Source organism: Dysidea avara, chromosome 12 (assembly GCF_963678975.1).
Source record: "Dysidea avara chromosome 12, odDysAvar1.4, whole genome shotgun sequence".
NCBI lineage: Eukaryota > Metazoa > Porifera > Demospongiae > Dictyoceratida > Dysideidae > Dysidea > Dysidea avara.
Window position 1 is genome coordinate 22,072,962 of NC_089283.1, and position 15,259 is coordinate 22,088,220.

Genomic DNA, 15,259 nt, shown 5'->3' on the forward strand with positions numbered 1-15,259 from the left:
TACTACTACTTTTCATTAAAAGAATTACATGTACACACAATTGTACAGAGAAAGAACAGAATCATGTACAAGTACATAAGATAATGTTCATTAAATCACATTTGTACACTGTAAGACATGAACAGTTCCAATTACGGCTGCCTTTTGAATGGTACAAAATAAATTGTTAGAAAAGTCTGGGATACGACGAAGGTGAGTAATACAGTTAGAAGATACAACACCTGTACATCCAACCACCACAGGGATAATTATCACCGGCATTCTGTACATCATGTGATAATCATGTGCCAATGATTGATACTTCTGTAACTTTTCTTGCTCCTTAGAGGGCACATTTACATCAGCTGGACAAGAAACTTCAATGAAGTAGATCTTCTTAAGGTTATAGTCAAATAAAACAATATCTGGACGATTACTCAGGTGGTGACTGGCAGACTGTAAGCTAAAATCCCACAGGATCTTCACTGCCGATGATTCAACCACAGCAGGGGGTCTATGAGTGAACCAACACGAGGAACCAGGTAAAAATCCATGTAGCCTCATCAAATGCCAATGCACCACTACAGCTACTAAGTTATGACGATATAAATAAGCAGTGGCAGCCAATGATGGACAAGCTGCCAACAAATGAACAACAGATTCTTCATGCTCTCCACACAATCTACACATTATAGAAGGAATGCTCATCTTCATAATCTTAACCTGAAGAACTCTGGTGGTGATGGCCTGATTCTGAATGGCAAGTATTGTAGACTCCGACTCTGAGTGAACATGGCTTTTCAGCCAGCACACACTTCTAGTCTTGTCAATTGAATTCTTGTTTAAAAGTGCATAATACTGACCATGAAGAGGTTTGTTGATGATAGAGGACATTAGCCGGCTAAACTGACAGTCACGAATCAAAGACTTCAGTGAAGAGAACAAGATGTTTTGGAAGTCTGATGTAACAGATAGAGATGCACAGTATTCCCTGGCCCTGAACAACACAGAACTCCGCCTTGGCAAATCACTATCAATCTCACAGCACAATAAGACCAGAGGGTCAGAAGAAACAGAGAGATGATGAGCAAGTGAGACTAACTTTCTGTTATACAAGTTCTCAATGTTCACCAACCCAACACCTCCAGCAGAGCGAGGCAAATAAATACGCTCAATAGCACTACGAGGATGATGATAGATGATGATAGACTAGAGATGATGAGCAAGTGAGACTAACTTTCTACTACTACTACTACTACTACTAGTACTACTACTACTTTTCATTAAAAGAATTACATGTACACACAATTGTACAGACAAAGAACAGAATCATGTACAAGTACATAAGATAATGTTCATTAAATCACATTTGTACACCGTAAGACATGAACAGTTCCAATTATGGCTGCCTTTTGAATGGTACAAAATAAATTGTTAGAAAAGTCTGGGATACGACGAAGGTGAGTAATACAGTTAGAAGATACAACACCTGTACATCCAACCACCACAGGAATAATTATCACCGGCATTCTGTACATCAAGTGATAATCATGTGCCAATGATTGATACTTCTGTAACTTTTCTTGCTCCTTAGAGGCACTTGGCAGCTACTACTACTACTACTACGGATTTAATGAAATTCTACATGTACAACACATTGTACAGACAATAGTAATGATGTAACAAGCCAAAGCCTAAGCTACATCATACACAAATTAACATTCCTAAGAACGTCAACTGTTCCAAGAATGGCTGCCTTCTGCAAGGTGGCAAAAACTACTTCATTATAGGCTGGAATCTTCTTCAGATGGCTCTTCTGATTCTTTGAAACTATTCCAGAGGCTCCAAAAACAACTGGAACAACCACTACCGGCTGACAATAAGTCCTTGACATCTCCCCTGCTAACCGCTGGTACTTGGTTACCTTCTCATTCTCTTTGTCAAGAACATTAATGTCAGCCGGACATGACACTTCCACAAGCAAAATCTTCTCCGGAGCCTCCTTCATAAAAACAACAATATCTGGGCGATTGCTCACAACCCGGGACACGGTGGTCATTCCAAAGTCCCACAATATCTTGATTGTGGCATTCTCTACCACAGGCAGTGGCTGATGAGAATACCAACTGTTGGCAGATGTACGAATGCCAAAAGTACGACATAAATGCCAGTGAATCACACGGGCCACCAAGTTGTGACGATGGAGATAGCTTGTTGGTGCCAGCATCGGGCATCCTGCCATTAAGTGCTGAATGGTCTCCTCGTGACTGCCACACAAACGACACATTAGAGTTGGTATAGAGACATGCATTATTTTTGCCTCATACACTCTAGTCCTTATAACCTGGTCCTGGATGGCAAAAATAGTGCTTTCTGATTCACCATGCAAAAACTCGCCAAGCCAGCGAAAGCTCCTTGATACATCTATTGGGTTGGAGCAACACCAGTTAACAAACTTACCATGCAGTGGTTTGCCCCGCAGAATATCCCAGCGACACAACCTCTGGCGATCACAAACTAAGTTTTTCAATTCATCAGCTGTAGCTTGAGCTAGGTCCCCATCTACAGAGAGTGCAGCAACATAAGCATCCGCCCTTGAGCAAACTGACTTGCGTGGTGGCAATGATGTGTCCAACAAATAGCACATTCTAACCAAAGCATCATCAGATGTACGTAAATGATGTGCCAGCATAATAACACGACGACGATAGAGATCTTCAATGTTTGATAAACCTCTACCACCCGAATGATGGGGGAGGTAGAGGCGCTCTACTGCAGAGCGAGGATGTAAACTATTAGATGCCACCATTGTCTTACGCACCAAAATGTCAAATTGAGAAATCTCAGCTGTGGTCCAGTCAACAATTCCAAAGCCGTACGACAATAGCGGCACACAAAAAGAGTTAGTAGCCTGCACCTTAAAACGTGCATACAGAAAACTTGTCCATATAAACTTAAGCCTGCTTTTGAACTTACCAAGTACAACATTCCTACAGAGTGCGTGAGCAATGCCACCCCCCTCAGGGGAAGCCCAAATAGCGATACAGACCAGCAATCTCCAACTCAGGAATCTCATCACTACTCAGTACAGGCAGTGGGCCGGTTTGAACAATCTTGCCCCTCTTGATGGTCAATTTAGCACACTTTGAGATTCCAAAACTCATTTGAATGGCATCTGAAAATCTCTGGACTGTATCCACCAGCTTGTAGAGAGGCTATCATCATTTCGAGCGAAAAGTTTTAAATCGTCCATATACAACAAATGAGTTAGAGACACATCAGAACTCACCTTATAGCCATCAAGTCGGTCCAATAAATAGCTCAGCGGGTTCAAAGCAAGACAAAACAACAGTGGGCTTAATGTGTCACCCTGGAAAATGCCACACTTGACTGACACAGTAGACAATTGTACAGGCGTAGTATGTGGCAGCTGAAGGAATAAAGTTGTACGCCACAGAGGTAATAACTGTTGTAGACAAGTGATTAAAACTTGTGGGAAGTTAAAAAGATGTAAGCATTCGATAATCCAATTGTGTGGCACTGAGTCGAATGCTTTTTTATAGTCAATCCACCCCACTGACAAGGAACGATTCTTACTGTGTACTTGGTGCCAGATACGATTAGTGAGTAGCAGGTGGTCAGTACATCCATACTGACCCTTAGCACAGCCCTTCTGTGCAGGATGGATGAGTTGATTGGTTGCACAGTGATCAAACATCAAGGAAGTTAAACATCCAGTCCATATCTTATAAACAATATTCAAGCAAGTGATAGGGCGATAATTCTTTGGGTTAGTCGGATCATCAGTTTTAGGTATCAATATAGTTCTACCAAACGGTAACCAGGATGGCACAGTTTGCTCACACTGCAGAAATTCATCAAATGTACGACACAAATAGGTGTGAACAGAGCCAAACCGCTTCCACCAAAACCCCTGAATCCCATCTAGACCTGGGGAAGCCCAGTTTCGTAGATGCCTCAGGGTAGTGGCAAACACAGTATGATCAATACATGATGCAGATTGAGCATGTGAAGACTCCACAAACTGCTCCCGTAGCTGGGACAGCCAGGGAGTCCTTAAGTCTGCATTAGGCTGTTTCTCAAAGATATTTGTCCAAAAGGTAGTCAAGTCAGGTAATGAAGGTTCTCCAGGAACAGTCTCACTACTCGATCCAAGTTGACGATAAAATCTTCGTTGGTTATAACTACTACTACTACTACTACTACTACTACTACTACTACTTTTCATTAAAAGAATTACGTGTACACACAATTGTACAGAGAAAGAACAGAATCATGTACAAGTACATAAGATAATGTTCATTAAATCACACTACTACTACTACTACTACTACTACTACTACTACTACTACTACTACTACTACTACTACTACTACTACTACTACTACTACTACTACTACTACTACTACTACTACTACTACTACTACTACTACTACTACTACTACTACTACTACTACTACTACTACTACTACTACTACTACTACTACTACTACTACTACTACTACTACTACTACTACTACTACTACTACTACTACTACTACTACTACTACTACTACTACTACTACTACTACTACTACTACTACTACTACTACTACTACTACTACTACTACTACTACTACTACTACTACTACTACTACTACTACTACTACTCTATAAATCAAACAAAAAGCCAGTGGAGGAGATTACAGTACCAGTAGAAACTCACCCACACCATGTTTCACTATGCCAACAATACCAACATAGGATAACATGCTTATGCAAGTCATGAATAGTACTCATGGTGGTAGTCTATATATTCTCTCTATTCAGTATGTACCTTCAAAATTCTGATTGTTCAATTAGAGTGTTTGTCAAAATTATGACGTTTATATTATCTAGAATGTGGTAGAGCAGTACATTGAAATAGAATTCCAGTCCAGAAGCGCTTCCCAGTGTGAACATGTGCCCTCGCGCTCCGACTCTCGCCATCCCATACTAGTCATTTTACATGGGACAACACGTCAAATATAATTAAAGCGCATATGTGTAATAGTCCTCTAATAATTTCACGCGGCCAAAGCCATGAGTAAACCACAGATACCATTGCTTGGACCCTGGCTAAGCAAAGCTGGCAAATTCCCTGCTATGTTGACCCACACTGACAACATGCTTGTCAGGATTGAAGAGGTCAAGTCAACCATCAAATTTCAAATGAAAAAGGTATTGTGCCTGGCTGTTGTTGCTGGCCATGTTGAAATGGATGAAGATGAGCTGGTTGCAAATATTCATTTGGCGATAAACTTTTTGGTGTCACTATACTGAAGAAGAATTGGCAGAACATCCGCTCACTTTACATCAAGAGCACAATGGGAAAGGTACAACTGCTCTACTGAAGCAATTGATGTAAGACATTTTGCAGTTATAAAGTTGTTATTATCAACTAACATGTCTGGTACATATAGCTATCTTGGTACTATCACCCCAAAAACTCAGCTTGGTCACCAACACGACAGACACAGTGTGTGGGGAATGCATCTACATACTATCCTTTAAGATCTTAATCTAGAGGTTAAGCTAGCTATACCCTTCATATGAGCAAATACATTAAATATTTTAATCTTTTAATGTTTGTTTATAGTCCTTTCCCAGCGCATGTTAACAACAGGCTTTGTACTCAGTAGTCTTTATTGATCTATAGCTACATAAATAAAATGTTGAGGCTACATTGACACCTCACATGACAGTCTGTCAAAGCTACAGTGGTTCATTATGAATCATGAACTATCAACAGTGTCAAAATTTATCAACAAAGTACTGGGCCCAGATTACATTATCTTATAGCTATATAACTTAGTGAAGTCCTGTCATGTTTCAAAAGTACAGTGTCCTAATTGTATCCGGAAGGTATTTCTCACCTAAAGTAATTCTATTTCTGTTGTGATAACTCAATGTGCACTGGGCTGGACAATAAATTGTATCACCACATTAGTTATACTAATTCAAGTGACCCATGGATGCTACATGCATGCAGTGGTTACTTTATTACAATGTTTAACAGAATAGTTAACTGGCAATCCTTGCAGAGTTACTTCCAACACGGCACATTCCCTAAATGTGGTCCCATAAGGTGTGGTTGCTATGCATGTCCAACATGGTACATTTCCTAAATCCACTGATCGTGAATCCATATCTGTGTGGCTTTCAGGCATATATCAAGTTAAACCAAGGTTCATCCATTCACTCCTCCTTAACTACATGCAGCTTGCTTTAGATCCCAATCGTCTTTGCTGCAAGTGTATGCATTCATCCAATATGTATATGTGGCTGCACCTCAAACTTCCTGCAATTGAGCTGCACTGTATCTAATCGTACACATATTTTATAATAACCAGGATGCATGGATATGTCATACTGTATGATATTGAAGTGGACAGCTACCCAAGGAAAGATGTAAAATAATTATAAGATGCTCTTCTTTTCTTGTGCATGATACCAAATGTCAAACATTAGTCTGAGTTTTGCTAGTCTTCCCTCTCCTTACTGTACTTGAAATTTGTAAATAACAACAAATAGAGCTAATTATATACTTTTTTGCACAACCTTAAAACCAAGAGTTCATAATTTATTTATTTAATTTATTAAAATATTTGTATGGGGGCTAAAACTGTACTACAACTAAAATGCTAATAGCATACTAGTGTTAAGAATGGAATTATTGGTAAACAAAGTGATTTGTCACCATTTGTCACCCTTAATCACTCACAGAACTACATTACCATAAAAGTTAGTTTGTAATGTACAGGACAGAAAATTGGCTATATCTCAGGAATGCTTAAAGATATTAAGCTGAAATTTTAAAACAAGATAGATGAGCACCCAGTACTTCATTTAAGCCACAAAACAGAAAATTGACCAATGTGCCAAAAAGGTAGGTTTTCCAAGATCAGGTCACATACATTGATTGTTACTAAAATACTACTAGTCTGTCACCCCATAGATAAGCAATCACAATTTCTCCATCATCAATCATCACTACTCCACAAGGAGTACTAAATCTTTCCTTGCCTTGATAGATTCATTGCTTTTACCCACCCATTTATGACTCCAGTATAGTTACCAAACACTTTAATAAACTGTCCTTTTGTAGTGAAAACCTGGACTTTGTTATTGTCACTATCTGTAATGAACAACTGATTTTCACTATTGTTCAGTGTCAGGTCAATAGGTGTATCAAAGCTACCAGGTTCTCTGCCATGACAGTAAGATATTTGGTTATTTTTGAATTCTATTGCTGCTCTGGTCAAACACAAACAATGCAGTTCTGCCAACAAGGAGACTTTACTACCAAACTGGGAAATAAATTCTCCATTCAGTTTAAACTTCTGAATACAATGTATAAGTGACAATCTGCAATGCACAAATAAATATCCCTTCTATTCCAGTGATGATAAAAGCTGGGGCCTTCAGACCTGACCCTTAATGTCACGTGGGATCACGTGACACTCCAAAATTGGGTCATGGTAAATGTGTACCCCAACATCTATGATAAGGTTCTGGCTGTGGCATGCTCTATATGGTCCCTTCTACATAAATATTGTTTTCATAATTAATATCACCCCAAACCTGTTGTTGATACCTTCTAACAAATACCACAATGCATAGTGATCAAGCTAACCCTATTGTTAGTTGTTTGATACCTTGCCTGCATACAGGGGTGTACCTAAGGGGTTTCAGGAAACCCTTTTGGATTTTACACACCATGCATTTGAAATATTAAGAAATTGAAACTTAAGGTTTCCAGAATCGGGAATATATAGGACACATTTTTAACTTTTATCTTCAGTTAAATAATAGTTTCTCACTGTAACACTTACAGTATTATTCTGCATGAATTATGGTTTTGGCTAAGAGATCTAATAAAGTAATCAGGCAATATAAACTACTCTAATATAACAGTCACTTAACAGTAGTGGAAACCCCTTTTCAAAATTCCTGTGTATGCCCCTGGAATAGTGTTCTAATGCTGCTATGGCCACTTTAAAGTTATGTATAACCTTCTTTAATAAGGCCACAGTTATTTGGTCCATATTTGTCAATGATCTTCACCTCTTGGCTTCAACTTATCATATTCCCTGCATATTGGATATTTGGATCAGAGGGAACCTCCAGTTCTGTCAAAGTTACCATACAACTTCTTGCTGTACTTGTGATGTTCATGCAGGGATGACACAAGAATACAGAACAGCCAGGACAGAATTTCTCTGACTTCACCCCTAGTACATTCACTGCACGATTCAGTCTTATCACTCATCTTCCACTTGTACAACTACAACTACTATCCAGTTCTTTAATAGCTTTAAAATACTTGCTGTATATACACCATGCACAAACCATGCAGATATTTCAAGCCCAGCTAGTTAGTCCCATTAATATTTTTTAACACTTAGCAGATGTGTACAATACACAAACAGTTACCTATTGTATCAATTATGGGGATAGAAACATAAAGTCAATCACTATAATAATATACACATATTCACTCTTGATATTACTGAGTTAATCCATTCAGGAAGCTGATTGCAATGGGATTATTAACTCCTACTTTACACACCAAGTTTCCCCATCTGACCGAGGTCCTGGACCAACCACTGCATGCAAAGTTGTAGACAATAAGTATGAAAAAATCTTTTGTGGCTCATAGCAAGATATGGTAATAACTTTGAATGTTTGAATAATGACCTAGCTTGTTCTACTAGGTAGCCATATACTAGTTATTGTTACAATTATATTGAAAGTCATAGTGTGGAAATCTACCTTTGTAAAGATAGAATCAGTATTTTATTATGACATGATAGTTAAATTGAAATATAAATCTGTTGGAGGATGCCCCCAGATCCCATGCACTAAATTGGGCTTCCTAGTGTACCATCTAGGCAGAGTTGGGGGTAACTTAGTTGCTTTGTAACTAACTAGTTACTAATATAACTAGTTACTTGCTTTGCAACTAGTAACTTGTAACTAGTTACAACTGCCCAAAAAGTAACTGCATGAGTTACAATAGTAACTAGTTAGATTGTGACTATAGGTAATTATGCTCTAAAAGCAAAAGCACTTTAATTTTTGTACTAGTTACATTAAGTAGACACTTTCTGTGTACGGTTCTTCATGGTTCAGCTTGAGCAACAGATGTAACAGTTGAGACTGAGCTGAAATGGCTGCAGAATCATTATTTTCAGAAAGTGTACATATAATTATTATATAATTATTATAGTTCTCTTCTTCCCTTGCTCTGGGCAAAATAAAATCATCTTACAAAAGTTAACAAACAGGCATAACTTGTTTATGAAAGTAACTAGTAACTAGATAATCAGTTACCTTTTAAAAAGTGACTGTAACTATAACTCACTTACATGGAATAAAACTAGTATGTAGTAACTTTTCTGAAGTAACTACCCCAACTCTGCATCTAGGTAGTAATGCCGTGCCCTACACTAAATTAGATACATAGGTCATAAGGCTATTATGGTAGTGTGCTTCTCACCAACACAATGCATGGACACAGTGATACATACCAGCATTCAAGATGTATGTATATGATCATACACTCGAGGTTCAGTTAGCTATATACTCTTCAAATTTATTTTACTAGCTTTTAATAAATTACTAGCCCTGTAACATGATAAACAGGCTTTACACTTATATATAACAGCTAGTTTTTATTATAATTAATAAAAAATGCTGAGGCTACTGACACCTCACATACAGTTTGTCAAAGCTATGCTGAATCATGAATTGTCAACAGTGTTGAAATTTATCACCTGTTACATCCTGTTAGCTATAGTTCAAAAGTCCAGTAATAACTACCTGTATATCCAGTAAGGTATTTCTCACCTAAAGCAATGTGACAAACACATCAATAAGTATAGGGCATAATGCAGCTTGTTATTAAAGTCCTAAACGAAGCCATCTATTTTAGTACCTGTGTAAGTAATTGCACTCAGATAGAAGCCATGCAGTTTGCTTGACTTTGCCTTGGACTTGTGTCAACAATTATCATATTCTATTTCTGTTGTGATAACTCAATGCACACCAGGTTGGACAATAAATTGTATCTATACCACAACTGACCCATGCCATGAAATTATGGATGCTGAACGATGTGCATAGTGTATACTTTACAAGCTTACCAGAAGGTTAACTGGCAGGTCAACAGCACCAAGCATCCATAGAGCTGCTTCCAACAGAGCACATCCCTATATATAGTCTTGAGGTGTCTATCAGCATGGATGATATGGTAGTATCCATATTCCCTAAATCTGCTGTGGCTGTCAGGCTTTGTGCATATACATAAATTATATCAGTCAAGTAAAGCCAAAACTCATCTATTCACTCCACTGAATCTCCTTCACTACATGCAACTTTCTTTAGATCACAATTGTACGTCTTAGCTGAAAGTGCATGAATCCATCCAATATTATATTGTGGCTGCACCTCAAATATCCTGCAATTGAGCTGCATTGTATATATTTTTATCTAATCATACGCACATGTATAACAACCAGGATGTATGGATGTGTTATACTGTATGATCTTGATTATTGCAGCAGACAGCTACCCAAGGAAAGGTGTAATTATACGATGCTCTTCTTTTCTTGTGCACGACACCAAATGCCACACATTAGTCTAAGTTTTAACAGACTCGAAATTTGTAAACAACAACAACAAATAGAGCAAATGATACACTTTTATGCACAACCTACAACTGTTAATATACTATACAACTACAATGCTACTAGTGTACATTTTTACTAAAATACTACTAGCCTGCCATCCACACAATTCCATAGATCAGCTATCACAATCTGTCCACCATTCACCATCATTACTCCACAGGAGGCACTAAACCTTTCCTTGCCTTGATAGATGGTACCTTCAATGGCTGATATAAACTTACCATCTTTTTTAAACTCCAACACACAGGCAGTCGCACAGGAACAGATCAACAAGTGTCCATCTGGTGTATAGTGTATCCCCATTGGTTCTTGCAGTGTGAGGAAAGGGACTCCAGTAAAGTTACCAAACACTTTAAGGAACCGTCCTTTTGTAGTGAACACCTGGATTCGGTCATTGTTAATATCTGTAATGAACAACTGATCTTCACTATTGTTCAGTGTCAGGTCATAAGGTCTATCAAAGCTACCAGGTTCTCTGCCATGCTGTCCAAAACAGTAAGAGAATTGGTCATTTTGAAATACTTGAATTCTGTTGTTGTGTTGGTCACACACAAACAGCAGTTCTGACTGGGACAACACTAGACCACAAGGACACTGGAACTGCCCATCAGCGGTACCCTGACTGCCAAACTGGGAAATATATTCTCCACATAGTTTAAACTTCTGAATACAATGCAGGATACCATCTGCAACATATAAATATCCGTCCTTGCCTACTGCTATTCCAGTGATGAAAACAAACTTTCCATTTCCACTACCTTCTTTACCAATAACATGACTGCATTGAAAGTGTTCATTAAAAACCACTAACTGTTTGGTGGAACCATCACCAACAATCAATTCATTGTCAGGTCCTTTAGCCAACAGAGAAGGCCGTTGTAACTGCTGGTTAGTTGGTCCATATTTGTCAATGACCTTCACCTCCTGCTTTAGCTTGTCATACTCCCTGCACATTGGATACTTAGATTGGATGGGAACTTCTTCCAGTTCTGTCAAAGGTACCATACAATGACTCTGAAACTTCTTGCTGTACTTGTGATGCTCAGTGCAGGGATGACACAAGAATCAGTACAGCACAGTTCGGGCAGAATTTCTCTGCTGGTTCACCCCTAGTACATCATGATTCACTGCAGGATTCAGTCATCACTCATCTTCCCGACACTTCACCTAAACAGAAGTTATGAAATTAGGAACTACTATCCAGTCCTTTTACTGTACACACGTAAGGGCGTCCTGTTACAGTGCAGGTTCATGCTACACTTCTAATTCTTGTTAACGTGACCCCAAATACACCACACGCATGCGTACAAACACAATACTGTTCACACACACCAGCTCAGCAGACCCATGCACTATGTGGCCATGTCTATTACAATTACACTCATAGGGGGTGGGGGGCTGTGCTTAGCCCCCCCCCTCTCTATGTCTCGCCGAAATTATCCTTCTTGGAGTGGGGTTGAAAACCGTGAAAAAGATCGATATACTCCAATAGAACACTCAAATAGAGCAGTTCATAAAAAGGGGTTCTTAAAAAGGGAAAACAAAAATTCTTGGCTACAGTGGGAATCGAATCGGCCACTGCACCAATATTATCCAGCAAGTGTCTAAAAAGTCAAATACCTCCATGCTGCCAGGGATTTTATGCTCTGGTCAGCTCCCCCCCCCCATCCACATCAACTACTTCCTCCACCACCGATTACACTGAAAGTAGTGTGGTAATCTACCTGTGTTAGTTTAAATCAGTATTTCAAGTCGTTTGTCACAGTGTCCGAGGGCTCACCCACATTTGTTAATACAATATTTTCACTAGTCATTCCATCAATGATGGCTTCTTTCTCTAATAAACTGAGGATGCCCCCCAGATCTACCTAGTGTACACTGTGAGTAGCTCCATAGCTCATAGTTAGATATCCCACTGCATTTAACAGGGGCGGATCCAGACTTTTAAAAAAGGGGTTCCCCTCTGGAATTGCAACTTCAGCCTAGCTGTAAGTTGAAGACAAAAAAAAAAAAAGATCATCACCTGTTGACAATAGTTACCCCTCATCATAGATGCCCTCACCAACTAATATTTCCCTATTTATAACTAGATACATAGCTTGCTACACTGCTCCTCTTAAGACTACTGTGACTACTCTATTAGTAGGCATTCCAGCCCGATTTTTAAATTTTGGAAAAATGGGCTTTTTATATGCTCAATAGATAGAGTATTGATTGCCGATCTCAGAAATATATAGTTTGTTGGGCTGGAATTACCTACTTTGGCATGCACAGTGCTTAAAAACTGAAAAAAGGTACATTTTTTTCTCCGGGGCTCCCCATACATTTTAAAGGGAAAAATGGCACAATTAAATCAGGAAGCCATCTAGCAATCTGGACTATCTTGAAACTGCAGTTGCTTCTAGCTGCAAGTTTGTACATGTAATGAGAGTAACTTCAGATTGTATCAGATCTCAGCGATCTTTGTATGCTTTGTGGTGAGCAAATATGTTTCACCTACTGCACACTTCTTCAATACAATGGTGTATGCCTATAGGCAAGGGGCTATGTCAAGTAAGCAAAAAGATTCAAGTTAACAACTTATAAAGGTAAACAACTAAAGTGGAGGTGCCACAATGATGCAACAATACCTAAGGTGGAGTTGTGGTTTTAATTATGGCATTGTTATGCCGACTTTGAAGTGGTTTATACTTTTGAGATGATGACACAGCCATCAGAAAATTGCTCTGGAGCTGAAAATCGCTAACCATAGCGAAGTAACTACGCACTTTAAAGTAAGCACCAGTGACTACCTTCCACCCAACAGTACGTTTTTTAAAGTTTTAAAGTATTCTACATACATTACATGGCTTGAAAAGATTACAAAACAACACAAAACTTACTTATATGTAACGCGCACGATAAAGCTAAGATTTTCATGATGATCAGCGTGTGGACAAACCCCACAGCGATTTTCATCCTCATTGGAGCTCGGACGTATGGCAAGCGATCAGTAACAAAATTACACCTTAGGTTGATCGTTGAACCAAGAGGATTCACTTGTTGGTTTAAGATATCCAAGTCAGTGCTGTTAAATTTCAAAGGAGTTTGTGGTATTACAATACCACTATCATCATCATCTATTGGAGCTGGTCCTTCTGGATCAATCCCATAATTTTCACTGACATTGTCAAAAAAATCCATGGCAGCTAGTTGTGAGTTCTGGAGGAGCAAAGCACCTGCTGTAAACAATTGGTGTGGAGACTTGTGCCCAGCTGTACGAATTGGGTGGTTGTTCCAACTGTTAACAAATTCTTCTAAGGCCTTGTTGATTCGAGGCAAAAATACGTAGTGCAATGCCCACAAATGGTATTCATTTAATTTATCTAAAATGTCATGGTGTTCCATGAAGTAAAACAGCTTGTAATATAGCACCGTGACACTTCTATGCATGTCACGCCACAACCTTTCGATCCTTTGGTTGTGGACACTGCTACCAGTGATCATGCTCCTTCGCTCAGCACCCCTTGATTCAAGCATGTATTGTGCAACCTTCTGGTTTTCTCTCCCCTGATCTGACCGTACTCTTGAGGATAATTGATGTTTACAGATAGCGGAGAAAAATGTGTCCAACACAGTTGTTGCACGATTGTTTGAACAGCATTGCAGATAAACGATAAGGCGACTGTAGCCATCTATACCACCAAGAGTCACAAGTCTCCATCTTATTAATTTATGGTGTGTATCTACAGAAACAAAATGTATCTCTGTGTATGTTACATTAGAATGCACGTACCTATATGCCAAAGAGAATTTGGGCCTGGAACCGTATAAGGACGTCTCTGTGTTAATCCAGCACGTGACCTCAGTGCTGACCCTAATGGATCAATAGACCTTAATGAGTTCCTAATACGTTCTCTTGTCACTGTAATTCCTCTTGCTCTAAGACTTCCATACACCATAGAGACCCCTGAATATGGCAGATCACTCCTGATGTCACATATAAGTGACTCAAGGCCTTCATCACTGACCTCATCAGTTTGTTCATTTACGAGACCATAATCAACACGTCGTCTAAACAAAACACAAACAAGCTCATATGCACCAGTAGATTAAATCACATAAGTAATTTTTCATTACTGTACATGTACCATACCTGTAAATTGTCATCCTGCTTACTCCCAACAGTGCTGCTATTTCTACCCACTTAAATCCAAGTGAAGATAGATATTCTATTTGTTCCCTACTTATATCAAACATAGGTCTTCCAACATTAGCAGAGTGAGTACTCCTTGCTTGATATCCTGATGGAGAAATGTGATCACTGTGGGAGTCCAAAATGGTTTCATAATCACATCATTTACGATAAATAAATCGCATATGAATTATTAGCTCGTTAAGTGTAAGGAGATATTCCTGCATGTCAGAATCAGGACTGGCATCATGCAACCTCAACTGCAGTTCACCGCATGTACTGAGAGCCATTTCCATCCGTTCCAAAATGTACTCTGTGTACAGGGGCGGATCTAGGATTTATAAAAGGGGGGGCTAACTCAAGGTACTAATCT

At 39.0% G+C, this 15,259-nt stretch overlaps 2 protein-coding genes across 3 annotated transcripts; both read right to left on the bottom strand.

Moving 5' to 3' along the window:
* Positions 1 to 1,237: 1,237 nt before the first annotated feature.
* On the bottom strand, positions 1,238 to 3,160 carry LOC136241401 (uncharacterized). Of its 2 annotated transcripts, none has more exons than XM_066032593.1 (2): positions 2,956 to 3,160; positions 1,238 to 2,896 (listed from the first exon to the last, which is right to left on the bottom strand). In XM_066032593.1, the coding sequence occupies exons 1-2, from the start codon at positions 2,965 to 2,967 to the stop codon at positions 1,679 to 1,681; spliced, it is 1,230 nt and encodes a 409-aa protein (XP_065888665.1). In that variant the 5' UTR covers positions 2,968 to 3,160; the 3' UTR covers positions 1,238 to 1,678. The 2 variants fall into 2 exon arrangements, with proteins under 2 accessions (XP_065888665.1, XP_065888666.1); XM_066032594.1 differs by having other exon boundaries at positions 1,238 to 2,751; positions 2,801 to 3,156.
* A 7,627-nt stretch (positions 3,161 to 10,787) lies between these two features.
* On the bottom strand, positions 10,788 to 15,189 carry LOC136239935 (uncharacterized). The gene is made up of 4 exons (XM_066030678.1): positions 14,848 to 15,189; positions 14,488 to 14,765; positions 13,654 to 14,437; positions 10,788 to 11,739 (listed from the first exon to the last, which is right to left on the bottom strand). Exons 1-4 carry the CDS (start codon positions 14,949 to 14,951, stop codon positions 10,788 to 10,790), a joined length of 2,118 nt encoding a protein of 705 aa, XP_065886750.1. The 5' UTR covers positions 14,952 to 15,189.
* Positions 15,190 to 15,259: the final 70 nt, after the last annotated feature.

Excerpts from the sequence above, each read along its gene's own strand:
- LOC136239935 (XM_066030678.1), bottom strand. The coding sequence starts at position 14,951 with ATGTTTGATATAAGTAGGGAACAAATAGAATATCTATCTTCACTTGGA. Across the intron at positions 14,438-14,487 it reads AAATTCTCTTTGGCATATAG|ATACACACCATAAATTAATA; the intron begins GTACGTGCATTC and ends TTGTTTCTGTAG. Across the intron at positions 11,740-13,653 it reads AGGATGAAAATCGCTGTGGG|CAAGAAGTTTCAGAGTCATT; the intron begins GTTTGTCCACAC and ends TCACAAGTACAG.